This window comes from Octopus bimaculoides, chromosome 24 (genome assembly GCF_046866305.1).
Source record: "Octopus bimaculoides isolate indiv1 chromosome 24, ASM4686630v1, whole genome shotgun sequence".
Classification (NCBI taxonomy): Eukaryota; Metazoa; Mollusca; class Cephalopoda; order Octopoda; family Octopodidae; genus Octopus; species Octopus bimaculoides.
In genome coordinates, this window is record NC_142951.1 from 25,973,930 (window position 1) to 25,991,429 (window position 17,500).

The 17,500-nt window shown below is 39.3% G+C and overlaps 1 protein-coding gene across 1 annotated transcript in view; it reads right to left on the reverse strand.

The window, feature by feature from the left end:
* Positions 1 to 867: 867 nt before the first annotated feature.
* LOC106878411 (patatin-like phospholipase domain-containing protein 2) overlaps positions 868 to 17,500 on the reverse strand; it is a 29,062-nt gene continuing 12,429 nt past the window's right edge. Inside the window, exons 2-5 of the mRNA XM_052976618.2 lie at positions 13,072 to 13,263; positions 6,498 to 6,733; positions 3,129 to 3,194; positions 868 to 1,193 (exon numbers count right to left, since the gene is read on the reverse strand). Of these exons, the coding sequence (XP_052832578.2) occupies positions 888 to 1,193; positions 3,129 to 3,194; positions 6,498 to 6,733; positions 13,072 to 13,240 (777 nt within the window). The 5' untranslated portion in view covers positions 13,241 to 13,263 and the 3' untranslated portion in view covers positions 868 to 887. The remainder of the gene's footprint in view (positions 1,194 to 3,128; positions 3,195 to 6,497; positions 6,734 to 13,071; positions 13,264 to 17,500) is intronic.

Genomic DNA, 17,500 nt, shown 5'->3' on the forward strand with positions numbered 1-17,500 from the left:
CATGTTTGCACGGTGTGTCATTATCATCATATATGCATATAATTATATATATATGTATATATACCCACATATGCATATCTATCTATCTATCTATCTATATATATATATATATATATATATATATATATATATATATATATATATATATATATATATATATATAAGTTTATGTATATATTAATATTATCTCAGTATAAAAAAACTTTGACAATGTAAATATGTTAATAGTTACCATGGGTAGCAAAAATCACACAAAAAGCCAGGATATCACACCCGTTTTATAGGTAGAGATACCAAGTTGAAGTGATGCATTTTGAGTAGATATGAATAATAACAATAAATGGAGCAAAACGCATATAAATAAAAGTTCCTTTAATTCCTTCTTGCTTCTATATGTTGGTTCCCTGACGATGAATACATGTGGAATTCCAGCAGCTCTTACTTCTTTGGAGTAGAGTGCACATATATTTTGAAACATAGGTAGGAATTAAAGCAACTTTTATTTATATGCGTTTTGCTCCATTTATTGTTATTATATATATATATATAAACAGAACATACAGAAATATTGATCAACCTATATATATATATATATATATATATTTACATACATAGCAGGACTCTTTCAGTTTCCATCTATCATACTACTCATAAGGCATTGATCAGCCTGGGGCTATAGTAGCAGACACTCACACAAAGTGCCACACAATGGGAACAAAACTGAAATCATGTGGTTGGGAAGCAAACTTCTTACCACATAGCCATGCCTGTGGCTCTATACATGTTTTGTGTGAATGAAACATGTGAAAAAAACAAAAACAAACACAGACAGATGTACAGACAGACAAAGAAAGGTCTAGTTAAGACAGACATTGTCAATAACTGACTTAATAATATATTAAGGTGAGGAGGTTTAAATATTTACCATTGTTCTGTAAATAACGGAGTGCATCGTCATAACCCTGTTTGCAGATATCACTAAGTTTCTGAGCATTAGGTGGGAACAGCGCTATGGATATACGTGAGAGATTTTCCGATGTGAACTGCAGGCTGCTGTTACATACATTCAAATGGATGAAGTTTGCAGAATTGTCAATTGGGCAGATGTCAATTTCTCCAGAGAATGGTGACACTGTGATTGTGGGCTCATCAAAGATTGGTTGATTATCAGACAGACCTCCGTCCCAGTAGTACTGTCAAAGAGAAATCCGGGAACCGTTGTGATATCCAACGCAAACCCATTAACACAAAATGATATATTACACCTCACCTCCCACATGCTAGCACTGACCACTTCCCAGCACCCACACCACACACCATCATCTACACACAATCTTCAATAGCATCACCGCACATACCATTATATGAGCAGCCTCATGTTACAGACGCACACACTTACGCATGCACACACTTGTAAATGTCAGAGTCATTAGCCCCTATTCACACACACACGTACACGTTCACACAAACCATTCTCACATACACTCAAACACACATGCACCTTCATTTGGGATCACCATCACCTTATTATCTCCCTTTCTTTCAACTTCTTCTTTCAAACTTTTTTTCTAATCATTCGCCATGCTTGACTGCTAAATCTACAAGTTTGTTTTCATTCTCTCCCTGTTTATTTTCTCTTATTCCTTTCTGCTGAAGAGCATAAGCCTGAAACATAAAAGACGTTTTCATTTTCCTGAGCATCAAACTAATACACCTGCTTGTTGTTCATATACCTGTCTTCGTCTTGAAGACAGGTATATGAACAGCGCCAACACCAGTAAGGTCTGCTTTGGCATGGTTTTTACAGCTGGATGTCTTTCCAAAAGTCAACCACTTTGGAGAGTAGGCTGGATGCTTCTTAATAGGCACCAGCACCAACTTCTTACCACACAGCCACGACTGTACCCATAAAGAAAAACAGTATAAAAAAATTTATAAACGACATTTTTTAGTAAATATTTTTTTCTTTATCTCTTTATTTTCCTCCGTCATTTCATTTTGGTCAATGACCTACTGATTTTTTGACAAACTACAAATACTTTACTCTTCCTTTACCCTATACTCCTGATACACATTTTCACCATGAGAGTTTCTCTCTCTCTCACACACACACACACACACACACACAAACACACACATAGAACTTTAGCACTATTCTCTAACTACATACTAATACAATAATTAATTTCTTTTATGTAACTTGTCAAAAAAAAAAACCTCCTCACCACAAACACACACACACACAAATTTTGTCATTTGCGTTCATTGACCTTGGTCTACATACAAATATAATTACATTTTGTTCTATTATTATGTTTTTTTTAATTCTTTTACTTGTTTCAGTTATTTGACTGCAGCCATGCTGGAGTACCACCTTTAGTCGAACAAATCTACCCCAGGACTTATTCTATCGGTCTCTTGCCGATCCGTTAAGTTACAGGGATGTAAACACACCAACATCGGTTGTCAAGTGATGGTAGGGACGACAAACACAGAAACACAAATACATGCATATATACATACATATATATATACATATATATATATATACACATATATATATATACACATATATATATATGATGGGCTTCTTTCAGTTTCCTTATTTCTTTATTGCCCACAAGGGGCTAAACATAGAGGGGACAAACAAGGACAGACAAAGGGATTAAGTTGATTACATTGACCCCAGTGCGTAACTGGTACTTAATTTATTGATCCCGAAAGAATGAAAGGCAAAGTCGACCTCGGTGGAATTTGAACTCAGAACATAACGGCAGACGAAATACTCGTAAGCATTTTGCCAGGCGTGCTAACGTTTCTGCCAGCCTGCCGCCTTTTCTTTCAGTTTCCGTTCACCAAATCCACACACAGGCTTTGGTTGTCCCAAGGCTATAGTAGAATACACTTGCCCAAGGTACCATGCAGTGGGACTGAACTCAGAACCATGTGGTTGGTAAGCAAGCTTCTTACCACACAGCCACTCCAGTGCCTACATTTCTATATTTTTTTTAATTACTATTTGATTACTGGGGTCGATTTGCTCGACTAAAGGTGGTGCTCCAGCATGGCCACAGTCAAATGACTGGAACAAGTAAAGAGAGAGAGAGAGAGTAATGCTAAACACTTACATTTCCTTTGTACTTAGGTGGTATTAGGCCACAATATAATGGGACGAATGCACTGCAAATCATTGCCTGCAAGGAAATTAAAAAAAGAATTGCATTAGGTAAAAACTTTAAACAGGTTACTAGAGAAAAATATTCGGGAGGAATGGATTTGTAATCAGTGTGTATATATAGTAGAGAATATTCCATGTAGATGCAGGAGTGGCTGTGTGGTAAGTAGCTTGCTTACCAACCACATGGTTCCGGATTCATTCCTACTGCAAGACACCTTGGGCAAGTGTCTTCTACTATAGCCTCCGGCCGACCAAAGCCTTGTGAGTGGATTTGGTAGACAGAAACTGAAAGAAACCCGTCGTATATATATATATCTATGTATGTATATGTTTGTGTGTCTGTGTTTGTCCCCCCCCCCTCCAACATCGCTTGACAACCGATGCTGGTGTGTTTACGTCCCCGTAACTTAGCGGTTCAGCAAAAGAGACCGATAGAATAAGTACTAGGCTTCCAAAGAATAAGTCCTGGGGTCGATTTGCTCAACTAAAGGCGGTGCTCCAGCATGGCCACAGTCAAATAACTGAAACAAGTAAAAGAGTAAAAGAGTATGGACATTAATACTAATGTATGTCACACTGACTGTCTATATATGGATATTGATTGTTGCAAATTTAACAGAGATGTTCCATATATGGCTGTTAATAATCATTCCATATGTGGACATTGATATATATAAACATTAATATCCAACAGAGAGAGAGAGAGAGAGAGAGAGAAGGGGGAGAGAGAGAAGGGGGAGATAGATGGGGGAGAGAGATGGAAGGACAGACAGACGGATGGACAGACGGACAAACAGACAGACAGACGGACAGACGGATGGACAGACGGACAAACAGACAGACAGACGGACAGACACACAGACGGATGGACAGACGGACAAACAGACAGACAGACGGACAGACGGACAAACAGACAGACAGACGGATGGACAGACGGACAAACAGACAGACAGACAGATAGATAGATAGATAGACAGACAGATAGATAAACAGACAGACAGATAGACAGACTGACAGACAGACAGACAGACAGACAGACAGATAGATAGATAGATAGATAGATAGATAGATAGATAAATAGATAGACAGACAGACAGATAGATAAACAGACAGACAGATAGACAGACAGACAGACAGACAGATATATATATAGATAGATAGACAGACAGACAGACAGACAGACAGACAGACAGACAGATAGATAGATATATAGATAGATAGACAGATAGATAGACAGACAGGTGGAGAGAGAGAGACAGATAGACAGACAGATATATAGACAGATAGATGGATGGATAGACAGAAACACAGACAGACAAATTGATGGATTCAACCCCTTCCGATCACTACAATCACCATATCACCAACCCCCACCAGCATCCTCATCATCACCATCACTACCACATCACTAAAGTCACCAATATCGAAGCATCTACGCAGTCACTTGACCTGCTAAAAATAGCAGCGAAATTCCTTCAGATCCACACCCTTGTCTTAAATAAAGGTCAAATTGCACAATATAGTTATACACGCGTCTATAAAAGCTGGGATGGCCGCAGTTAGAGTGCCTTCGACAATAGATCTACGCAATGAGGATTAACCTAGAATCAAGTAGCAACAACAACAACAACAACAACAACAACAACACTACAGGCAGTGCAAAGTATGACAAACAATTACGTTTGTTATTGTTGATAAACAGTATGGCATTGTCACATGACATAATTGCTTTGCCTAAAATTCAGTCAAATGATCTTGCTGATAAAATATTGTAGTAGTAGTAGTAGTAGTAGTAGTGGTGGTGGTGGTAGTAGTAGAAGTGGTAGCGGTAGTAGTAGTTGTAGTAGTAGTGGTGGTGGTGGTAGTAGTGGTAGCGGTAGTAGTAGTTGTAGTAGTAGTAGTAGTAGTGGTGGTGGTGGTGGTGGTAGTAGTAGAAGTGGTAGCGGTAGTAGTAGTTGTAGTAGTAGTAGTGGTGGTGGTAGTAGTGGTAGCGGTAGTAGTAGTTGTAGTAGTAGTAGTTGGTGTTGTAGTTGTAGTCATAGTTGCTGCAGTAGTAGTTGTTGTTGTCCTCAATGATATGATGGAAGAGTGGGGTGGGGGGAGAAGTTGAGAACCAATCAACAATAAACACCTCTTATAGTTAAGAGGGTGGTGGTGGTGGCGGTGGTGATTCTACATTGATCTATGTACACCCCAACCCCACCACACACACACACATACATGGGGTGCTGGAAAGTTCCTGGCTTTAAGGTTACCATGAAAGGCCTGGTTGGAGGCCCAACCTTCCGAGTTCTTTTACAGGGCTTAGAAAAACTGAAAGGACTGCTGTAATAAGTGTGTGAATCTGAGACGGGGAATATGTTGAATAAAATCATAATTAACTGATACAGCTGAACCCAGGGTAAATAGTTTTGTTATATTGTAAGATATAACAAAATCTGTATATATAAAAGGCAGGATGTGTGTGTACGTGAATGTAATTTATGCATATCCACAAATTAGCACGCATGTCGCTCCAATTTTAGGGGAACATTCGTCATGACCCTAGCTGCATTTTCGTCAACTTATTTTTCCCAGCAAATAGCAGTAAAAATAAATTTTCAACCAAAACTTTTAACAATTTTGAAGTTGGAGAAAACCACCATTGTTTACAACAGGAGTTAAGCCCCCTTCTAGTGACGAGCAAATTTTTAAAGACTTTTGTTGTTTTTTTTTTCTCCATCGATGAAAAAAGTGTTTTGTTGATATACGGGCAACACAAACGCACACATACGAACATGTATGCGTACAAAAAATATGTATGAAATTGGTGTACATACGTGTGCGTGTGTGTGTGTGCTGCCCATATCTATATCTATATATATATCTATATCTATATATATATATATATATATATATACATACATATACTTAAGACTTAGTTGTGACCTGAGCATAACCGCTTCTGACACAGAGAATCGGGAGCCCTTTTGTGCATTCTATTTTCCTTGCTGGAAGGGTTCCCAACCCATGGGCAAAAAGGGGTCAGATGATGGTGGTGATGCTTTCAAAGGGCTGGCATGTGTAACCTGATCACCTCTGCCGATCAAACTCCCAACCCATGCACTCCCATCGCGACACTGATTCTGCCCAAATTTGACGTCGATGTTACTTAGTTTGGTTTGAAATAAAGAACTTGATTAGCTTAATAACCCTAACTTAATTCCGAGCAAAGCCGGACTATACTGCTAGTATATAATAAAACACCAATTCTGTTATTGAGATTAAAATATAAATAATTAAACATAAAAAAAAATATGGAATGAAATACAATAATTACATCAATTAGTTCTTGATTTGAAGCATATTCTGAAATAATCACATTTTTCCAATCTCTCCATCGCGTCAGAGAGATATAAAGACGTCCACTAGTTCTTTTGTGGGCATCAGCTGGTAAGACTTCAGCAAGGGCTTTCCTGAGGGAGTCGATAATGTTGAAGCGAGGATGTAAGGGTCCGAGGAGTGGTAGCGTATTTGCTTCATTGGCAAGATTGAGTGTGTAGCTGGTACATTTACCTGTTCAAATAGTAAACAACATAATTTTAATTAGGTGTGTTTGATAATAAGAGGTTCTGATTATGATGGATAGGTAACAGGAAAAATTACACTGGTTTACAAAAATTTTTGTTTCGCTCTGAGGCAAGGACACGAATAGGTATTTTTGACTAATTTTGATGTGGTCAATGTAATTTTCTGAGCAGTTTTGCTTTCACATATCCCATTTTAATTATACTGCATATAAATTTAAAATATGTGTTTATTTCATCTGTTACAAAGGCATATTATAGAAAAAAAAAACAGTATAGATATAGAACACTGATGGAACTAAATTACTTGAATAATGTAATACACACAAATCATAGTAGAGTAGACAATTAGAAGTGATTTTTTAAAATGATCTTGTGTATTTTGCCTCTAGGATGTCAAGCAAAAGCATCCAGCAAAAGTCCCCCCCCCCCATCATGCTGGGGTTCCACTTGTCTTGGTAGTTGCCCTCCATCCTAGTAATATCTTGGTGGAACCTTTCTCCATGCTCATCACTCACTGCTCCGAGCTTCGGAGGGAAGAAGTTGAGGTAAGAGTGGAGAAGGTGAATTTTGAGTGACATTTGGCATCCCATATCCCCTTAAGACTGCAACAACTTCTCGATACACTCTTGGTAACCTAGCCATGGCAGACTGACTTAAATGCTTCCCATGTTTTCAGTTTCTTTATGGTAAGAAGCTTTTCAAAGTCCTAATCCTTCAGCACCTCTTGGATCTGAGTCCAATGAAGATGCCCTCCTTGATCTTAGCAGAACTCAGAGCTGGGAATAGAATGCACAAGTGTTGGAAGGCAGCGACATTTTTCTCCATGGCCTTCACGAAATTCTTCATTAAATGAAGCTTGATGTCCACCAGAAGATTTTCTTGCACATTGTGTGCACCAGGCACGAAAGTGCTCCTAGATCCCCTGTCCTTCTGCTTGTAGTGCTTGGACACAGCCTGACTGTCCCAGAGACAGAGAAAGCAACAGTACTTTGTGAAGCCTGCTTACATACCCTTAAAGAGCTCAATGACATTGAGGTCCCTGCAGAGACTCCACTGGTATCATATATATGGTTACGCAAATTGTGAGTGGGTTTGGTAGACGGAAACTGAAAGAAGCTTGTCATGTGTGTGTGTATATATATAGACACAATACATACACACACACACACACACACATATATATATATATATATATATATACGTGTGTGTGTGTGCATGTCTTTGTGTCTGTGTTTGTCTCCTACCACCATTTTGACAACCTGTGTTGGTGTGTTTACATCCCTGTAACTTAACAGTTCGGCAAAAGAGACTGGTGGAATAAACAGTACTGGGGTCAGTTAGTTCGACTAAAATTCCTCAAGGTGGTGCCCCAGCATAGCCACAGTCCTGATAACTGAAACATGTAAAAAGATGAATGATAAAAAGATAAACGTAATTCATAAAAAAAAAAACAATAGTAAATTTCTATAGAAATGATAATTACACTTCAAAACAGAAAACAAATATTAGATAGAGAAGGAAGACAACGAGAGAATAGAATTAGAATTCATATGAGAAGCAAGAGTTCAGAGTTCAAACAGCCACAATACAATTGACCTACAGGGACAAAGGTCAACAGCAAAAATAAAGAAATAGAAATTTACTCCCACACAAAAGTACAAAAGAGAAAAAAAATATGTAAAACAATTAACATCATATGTTGGTTTTGAAATTTCGACACGGCACCAGCAATTTCAGAGAAGGGGGTTAAGTTGTTTAAATTGAGCCCTTCCCCACCAAATCCCCGGTATGTGCCGAAAGGATGAAAACAAAGTCGACCTCAGTGGAATCTGAGGTCAGAATGTGAAAATGGACGAAATGCCGCTATGCATTTTGACTGGAATGTTAACGATTCTGCTAGCTTGCTGTCTTAAATAATGGTTAAATAATTTGGCACAAGGCCAGCAATTTCATGGAAGGGGGTAACTCATTTAAATCACCCCCGTGCCCCCCCCCCCCCAGTACTCGGCTGATACTTATTTTATAGTAGAAGACATGGGCCAAGGTGCCAGGCAGTGGGACTGAACCCAGAATCATGTGGTTGGGAATCAAATTTGTAGCCACACACCCACACATCGTCATCATCATTTAACATCCATTGTCCATGCTGGCATGGGTTGGACGGTTTCACTGGGTTGGCACGTTAGAAGGCTGCACCAGACTGCAGTCTGATTTGGCATGCTTTTCTACGGCTGGATGCCCTTCCTAACACCAACCAATCTGAAAGTGTAATGGGTGCTTTTACGTGCCATTTGCATGACACAGGGGTGTGTTTATGTGTCGCCAGAATGGGTGCCAATTTGCCTGACACCGGTATCTGTCACAATTGCGATATTGCTTGGCTTGATGGGTCTTTTTCTCAAGCACAACACAATGCCAAAGGTCTTGGTCATTGCCTCTGTGAGGCCCAACACTTGAAAGGAACTCGACCACTTTGCCTCCATGAGGTTCAATGCTTATTAACAACAAAGTCTTATATGAACCCTAAAGGGTCATGTTGATCCCAGTCGAGAACTACTGCGCTAGGTCTTATAGTGGAATCTAACATGGAAACAAAAGTTAGAATTAAAAAACTTAGCTAAGACAAAAGTATTAGCAAAATAAGAAGATAGCACTCTAATGCTATCAACAATATAGCGGTGAGCTGGTAGAAATGTTAGTACACCGGGCAAAATGCTTAGCAGTATTTCATCTGTCTTTACGTTCTGAGTTCAAATTTTGCCGAGGTCGACTTTGGCTTTCATCCTTTCAGGGTCAATAAATTAAGTACCAGTTGCGTACTGAGGTTGATCTAATCGATTGGCCCCCTTCCCAAAATTTTCGGGCCTTGTGCTTTGAGTAGAAAAGAATATAGTTTTGTTTGATATGCAGAAACGAAGTAGGTAGGAATTCCATATTTTGTATCCTGTGTCGGGTATGGATGCATAAGAGGTGTAAGTGAATCACAGACAAGCAAAGGTGGGGCAAACGTATTTGGTAATATCTCTAAGAGCATGCCAGAAATAGATTCTCCTTGGATCAGTAGAAGCAGTTGATAGCTTCTATTACGTAAAGGAAATAATTTGCAGTGGAGGTGGCTGGTTTGAAAGTATAATAAACAAAGAACAAGGAGAGTATTGTAGTTCGCTTGAAGTAAGAACTGGTTGGAAAAAGTTCAAAGAGTTATTACTTCAGCTGCCAAAAACAAAGAAGAGCTGCAGGCTGGAGGAGACCTCATGGCAGGCCCTGCATAGATGGCTGGGCATGATTGGGGAAGGTCTCCAGTGGTTTAACGTCACTTTGGAGGATGCAGAGGGACTGGGATGGGACCACCTGCAATGGAGAACACTAGTGGACCTGGTCGGCTCTATGCATGATGATGTCTCAGGGACCATGAACCTGTGATGAAGCTAGTAAGCAAGCACTTCGATTTGGTTTCCATGCTTATCCCCGTCTATGGTCATAAATGTTGGGTAATGACCGAAAGAGTATGATCATAAATAGGAGCAACTAAAATGGGGTTCCTTTAATGGATCTCTAACATTACTCAACAGGATGTGTAGCTCAGTGATTAAAGAATATCTCAAGATGGAGCCATTACTTTACTTCTCCATATTGAGGGGCCACAGTTCTGCTTCTATGGACAAGTGGTTAGAATGCTGCATGAAAGGATTGCAAGACAGATACCTCAAACTGCAGGAGACCTAAGGGCAGACAACTAGAAAGATGGGTGGATAACATCTGTAGTCTCAGTCTGTCGTGTTTGAGAATCTGGCAGGAAAATTTAATGATGGTCGTTTCTGATAGGATCCTGTTGAGGAGGCGTTTGAGGACCCTACCCCCAACGACCCTGCCAGGAATAGCAAAAATGGATGGATGGAGGATTCCATGTCTCTAGCCAGATGTTAATTGTTTGATGTGTGTGTTGAGAGAGAGAGATATAGAAAGAAAGAGAGAAAGCATAGACGTAAATAAAGATCGTAAAACTGTTTACAATACCATCAGCCTGAACAATGTTAACAATGACAAAAATAACTGGAATGTGCAATGTAACTGCCACTGCCACTACATTCATGACCGCCACCACCACCATACCATAAACACTACAATCCTCACATAACCACCAGCACCACAACCACAGCTACCACCACCACCATGACTACCACCATCATGCATCATCATCATCATCATCATCATCATCATCATAATTATTTTCACCACTATCATCCACATAGAACGTTAACACTAACAAGAACATATTTTAGGTTACAAATGCATATATGTGCATATGTATGTATGTATGTATGTATATATGCATGTAGGTATGTTTGTATGTATGTATGCTGGTAGGTAGGTATGTATATATGTATGTTGGTATGTATGTTTGAATGTATGTATGTATGCATATACGTATGTATGTATGTATATATGTATGTCGGTATGCATGTATGAATGTATATATGTATGAATGTATATATGTATGTATGCATATATGTATGTATATATGTATATATGTATGTATGTATGCATATATGTATGTATGTATGTACATATGTATATATGTATGAATGTATATATGTATGTATGAATGTATATATGTATGTATGTATGAATGTATATATGCATGTATATATGTTATGTATGTATGCATATATGTATGTATGTATGCATATATATATGTATGTATGTTTGTATGTATGTATGTATGCTTGAGCACACTTAAACTGTGTACTGACGTAGATATCCAAGTCAGCCCTACCTTACCCTATCCCCCAAATCACCATGGTAATATATGTCAAAATATTTATCAAATATCATGAAAATCATTGAATGTTGAAGGTTGTTTTCATTGATATGGAATTTAGATAACTTACTTTTACAAACACACACAAACATATATACATACACACACTTGCATACAAATCTACACATGCACATAAATACACCCTCATATGCACACATGCACACACACACATACACACTGACTCACACACCTACATACACTCACGTACACACCTATATGCACTTACATCCAGACACACCCACATGCACGAACAAACACATACACACGACAGGCTTTTTGCAGTTTGCTTCCATCAAATCCATTCACAAGGCTTTGGTCAGCAGAGGGCAATAGCATGCAGTGGGACTGAACCTGAATCCTTGCGATCAAAAAGCAAACTTCTTAACCACACAGCCACACCTGTGCCTACACACACAAATGCACACACACACATGCACACATACACATGTATATATATATTATTTACAAGACATATTGTTTGCCAGCAGGCTGCTAAGTAGTGCAATAGAGATGACTCCCTCAAAGTGCAGGGTAAATCACAGCGTACAGTGAACAAGCAAAATACATATGTAGAACCCAACATTTCCATCAATGGGCAAAGGCTCAATGCGGTTGACAAATTCACCTACCTTGGCAGTACGCTTTCCCGCAATGTAGTCATTGACGATGAGATCATCAACACCAGACTCGCCAAAGCAAGTGCTGCCTTCGGTAGACTCCACAAGAATGTATGGGACAGAAGAGGCATCACCTCCATGACAAAGATCAAGGTCTACAAAGCTGTTGTACTGACCACCCTACTCTATGGATGTGAGTCGTGGACCGTCTACCAACGCCACGCCAAAAAACTAAATCACTTCCACACTACCAGGCTGAGGTAACTACTTGGCAAGAAAGGATACCAGAGACAGAAGTGCTCATTCGTGCCGGGCTCCCAAGCATCCCTACCATCCTGATGGGAACTCAGCTTCACTGGGCTGGTCATGTAGCCCACATGCCAGACTACAGAATACCCAAGAAGCTTCTATTTGGTGAGCTCCAGCACGGCAAGCGCTCCCATGGCGGCCAGAGGAAACGGTTTAAAGACAGCCTAAGGGTATCACTGAAGGCCTTCAACATTGACCCGTCATCATGGGAGCAGACAGCTTTAGATAGGACCAAGTGGTGGGCCGCTGTTCACAACGGTGCCCCGCCAATATGAAAGTGACAGGAAAGCTGCTGCAGAGAAGCGCAGGCAGAACAGAAAGAACAATGCTTTGAAGCCCCCGGCACCTGCTACCATTCGCTGGTCCCTACTACAGCAGATCTTTTCAAGAGCGGATTGGACATATCAGCCATCTCCGCACTCATCGAAGATGACCTCCCCACCCACCTCTTGGATGATCAGATGGTCCTCATCATTCCGATGGACGAACAACAACAACAACAACAACAACAACGTGTGTGTGAGAGTGTATTTTGTGTGATTGCTTATATATGAATATCTACATAAGACGCCATACCCAAGGAACATCCTGAAAGGAGACAACAAGCCATAAAGCAACCGGCACTGGCTCCTGCAATTCTGCAGTCTTCAAACATTTCGGGTGCATGTTCTTTGATGCAAGTGGCAACTCCAACATGGTAAATTCCCAGGAAGCCACACCCTGAGAAAGAGAAGTTTGTCCGCATTTCTCTTCAGTCTGGTGGAATTTCTGAAAAGACACAAAAAAAGAAAAAAAAAGATGGCTAAGCATTGCTGGGATTAAAGGGTCAAATATTGTGATTAAAATGTCATGTATTGTCATATCATGATTAAAAGGTTGACAATTATGATTAAAGGTTAATAAATAACGTAAATGAGATATAGGGCTTTATCTAGATTGACATAGCAGAATGACTAAGGTGGGAGGGAATACCCAGGGACATGCTCTGCATGACATGTAAACAGCAAAGTAAGTACTACCTTTTACCTTTAACTTGTTTCAGTCATTTGACTGCGGTCATGCTGGGGCACTGCCATGAAGGGTTTTTAATTGAATGAATCGACCCCAGTATTTATTTTCTTTTTAACCCTTGTACTTGTGCTATTGGTCTCTTTTGCTAAACCACTGAGTTATTGGGATGTAAATACACCGACAGTGGTTGTGTATACATACATATATATATGTATGTTGCGGAGACCTCCTTCGGTCATAACTGACCATGGGATTGCATCTAGAAAGTTACCCTCCCAGGCACAAGGTTGTTTATGGAAGACCAGCAGTCGCCCATGCATACCGGCCTCCCCTCTCCACTCCACCAGTGTTATCCAAGGGAAAGGCAAAGGGGCCGATACAGCTTGGCACCACTGAAGTTGCAACTCATTTCTACAGGTTAGTGAATTGGAGCAACGTAAAATAAAGTGTCTTGCTCAAGAACGCAACACGTAGCCCATTCCAGGATTCGAAGTCACAACCTCGCGATCGTAAGCTCGACGCTCTAACTACTGAGCCATGCACCTCCACTATATATATATATATATATATATATATATATATATATATATATATATATATATATATATATATATATATATATATATATTTATAAACAAAGTCAAACACATATACATGAGGTGTGTGTGTTGTTAGTTTGTTGGGCGGCTGCGTCTTTTAAGCGTAAAAGAATATATTCTCAATGCCCTTAGTGTAAAAACACCCAAAAGGAAGTCACATCCAAGTGAGATAACTCACATCAAATCCCTTTTTTTTTTCTTCGGAGTGACAGAGAATGTTTCATCATTGTTTTCACTTGTCAATGCCACATACGAAAGAGGGTCTGCTGAGCTGCCTAACTAGCTATGGAAATCCTCTTAGCCCCTTGTGGAGCATAAGGCTGGTTTCCCAATTTCCATGGCATATGTGTTCCCCCCTAGCTGGACGGGACGCCGGTCCATAGCAGCTTTTTACTCAAGAAACAGGAAGAAATAGTGAGAGAAAGTTGGGGCGAAAGAGTACAACAGGGGTCGCCACCACCTCCTGTCGGAGCCTCTTGGAGCTTTAGGTGTTTTAGCTCAATAAACACACACAACACCCGGTCTGGGAATCAAAACTGTGATCCTCCGACCGCATGTCCGCTGCCCTAACCACCGGGCCATTGCGCATCCACTAACTGGCTACGACTATATGCTAAATGGTTTAAGAACCATCTACTTGCATGTTCCAACATGTCATGTCACAGAAAAAATTCAAATATAAATTAGAAGCAGCTCGAGCTATATAAATTAAGTCATACACACATACCCTCGTGTATGCGTGTATGACTTTACGATAATAACAAAATAATAATAATAATGAAATTAACGTGTATAGTGCTCAGGTGTATTACAACTTATCAAAGGTGCATGTGTTGTTGTTGGCACTCCGTCGCTTACGACGTCGAGGGTTCCAGTAGATCCAATCAACGGAACAGCCTGCTCGTGAAATTAACGTGCAAGTGGCTGAGCACTCCACAGACACGTGTACCCTTAACGTAGTTCTCGTGGATATTCAGCGTGACACAGTGTGACAAGGCTGACCGCGAGTCCGCTGCCCTAACCACTGGGCCATTGCGTCTGCAAAGGTGCATGTATAGCACATCGAATTATGTACAAATTTCAGGAAAGTGTACAGTGTATGAGTCATGATATACATGGGGGCAGGGATATCAGGTGTAGTGTTGGCGAATTTCAGCAAGCATGGAGGTTTTAAAGGATGTAATGTCTAGGCATCTAACAACTGATGCAGGTAGTTTGTACCATGCTTTGTACATAGTTTGTACATATGAACAACTCTGAGAGTGAAAAAATGTTTCCGGAAGTCATGGACGTTGTGCTATTTTCTGACTTTGTAAGCATGCCCACATGTGTTAGACACATGGAGTTCAAAAAGGCACTCAAAGTGGTTGTTGGCACCATGGTTAATAATTTTGCGTGTGTTTACGAAGTCAGTTTGTTTATATATATACATAAATTCAAGTAATAAGGGTGGAAAATTGAATATTAATTTGATTAATATCAATTTATAACCAGTGGCCTAGCAAATTGAAAAATCTGAAGATTCAGAAAAATTATATTACATACATATAAGAGGGATGACCACTAAGTGGACATCCATTATGCTAGAAGAAGACCACCTATGGTTTGACCACTAAGAAAAGATTGTTCTCAAGAAAATTCAGCAAGCGCCAGAACTGAAGAACCAGTGGAAAATTGGATGTTTTCCATCCCTTTAAAGGAAACTGTTTTTCCTTGGATTGAATATATATATATATATGAAATATTCAAACACTGAGATTTGAAGTTAGATGTCACTACTGTTCATATCATCTGTGGATAAATTCAAAATTTGATGATATCACCAGTAGTAGCATTGGTGATAGCTTATGATAGCTTTAAGGAGCTATGAAATATCGTAATGATGCTTAATGAGCATCTACCTGCTAGAAATAAGAGCCAAGTCTTAAATAATCCACCGTAGCGCACCAATATAACAGAGAAAAACAGTATGCGAGGAAAACAGACCGAATTAAAACATTTAACAACACAAATAAAAATATTATGCAATTACGGATATCCACAAACCAGGTTTCTGCTTTATATATATATATTCACCATGATAGATTGCTAGCCACTACACATTCTTTATTTTCTCTCCTTGTTTCTTTCTGTGTTCCTTTCTGTGGAAGAGCGTAGGCTCGAAAGATTAAGGACTTTTTCACTTCCAAAGTGTTAAACTAATGCATATGTTTGTTGTCTACACCACCTGTCTTCGTCTTTTGTTTTTTTTTTTTAATTCTCCCTATATATATATGTGTGTGTATGCGTGTTTTTATATAAATATATATATATATACATATATATATATATATATATATATATATATATATACACACACATATGCAACAGGCTTCTTTCAGATTCTGTCTACCAAATCCAATCATAAGACTATAGTAGATGACACCCAACGTGCCATGCAGTGGGACTGAACCTAGAGCCATGTGGTTGGGAAGCAAGCTTCTTACCACACAGCCAGACCTGCACTATGCATAGGTAATGTAATGGTTTAAAAACATTTTAATTAAATTTTCTAGGGTGGATTTGTTTTTTTGTCTTCTGTTGTTTACTTGTTTCAGTTTTTGTCTTCTACTATAGCCACAGGCCAACCAAAGACTTCAGTTGATTTGATAGACTGAAAAAACTGAAAGAACATGGATCAAGCATACATATATAAAACTGCATACATATATAAAACTACATACACCTGTATAGTTATAGCCATGTACACACACATACACACACACACACACACACGTCATGTGTATATTTAAGACAGATATTCACTGACACCCACCCCTCACCACACATAAGTAAATAACTCTCCTGATAAGTAAAAAAAACAATTACTTTATCTAAATCTTGATCCTTCTCTTTAATTTGTCACTGACTATGCGGTACTGTCTCATTTGTGACATGCCTAGAAACTGTCGGCAGCACACCTAAAATCCACTAGGGGCACATCGCTTGCTCTTCTTCACTACTTCTCCCTCTCACTCCGTGGACCCTTTCTTGCCCATGTATGCATGAAAGGTAACCTCTCTGCAGCCTACCAACTGCCAACCCACCATCCACCCTTCTGGCACCTTGAGAAGGTGATGTGATCAATCATAAACATTCACATTCTTCATCAGCTTATATCACCCCCACCCATTTCCTGGTAACCACCCTGCATATATGATGTCATGGATGATTATGTATTATCTTATAATGATACATAACTTAAGGGTGTGTATGATTAAGGCATATGACTTTAGATATGCTGATTGGCATGTCACTAATGAGTTATGACAATGATTTCTTAGAAACATAAATTGCGAATAGTAACACATATTAACCCTTTCATTACCTTATTTATTTTGAGATGCTCTGTGTTT